The following is a 261-nucleotide window of genomic DNA, read 5'->3' on the forward strand; positions in this document are numbered from 1 at the left end:
CTCAGCCCACGGCAGCCTCATGCTCTTACCTCCCGGACTTTGCGTTTCTTGCCAAACATGATCTTCTTGTAGAGGTATTTCTCCCTTTTCTTCATCATCATGATGGCCAGGCGCTTCTCCTCACTCTGCTGCTCCTGCTCCAGGCGCTGCCTGTCCTCCAGCCGCACCTTGCCGGCCGTCACCTTCACGGGAAGCGCCTGCGGGAAGACGCAGAGCTCAGGACCCCGGAACCCACCGCCCTTCCCTGGGGACAGACGTTTC

General features: G+C 60.2%; 1 protein-coding gene across 1 annotated transcript in view; it reads right to left on the reverse strand.

Annotated features, from left to right (window-relative positions):
• Window positions 1–261, reverse strand: part of PES1 (pescadillo ribosomal biogenesis factor 1) — a 3,705-nt gene that overhangs the window by 266 nt on the left and 3,178 nt on the right. The window contains exon 10 of the mRNA XM_009877816.1: window positions 30–197. Within this exon, the coding sequence (XP_009876118.1) occupies window positions 30–197 (168 nt within the window). The remainder of the gene's footprint in view (window positions 1–29; window positions 198–261) is intronic.

The sequence above is a fragment of the Apaloderma vittatum genome, unplaced genomic scaffold (genome assembly GCF_000703405.1).
Source record: "Apaloderma vittatum isolate BGI_N311 unplaced genomic scaffold, ASM70340v1 scaffold33461, whole genome shotgun sequence".
Taxonomy (NCBI): domain Eukaryota; kingdom Metazoa; phylum Chordata; class Aves; order Trogoniformes; family Trogonidae; genus Apaloderma; species Apaloderma vittatum.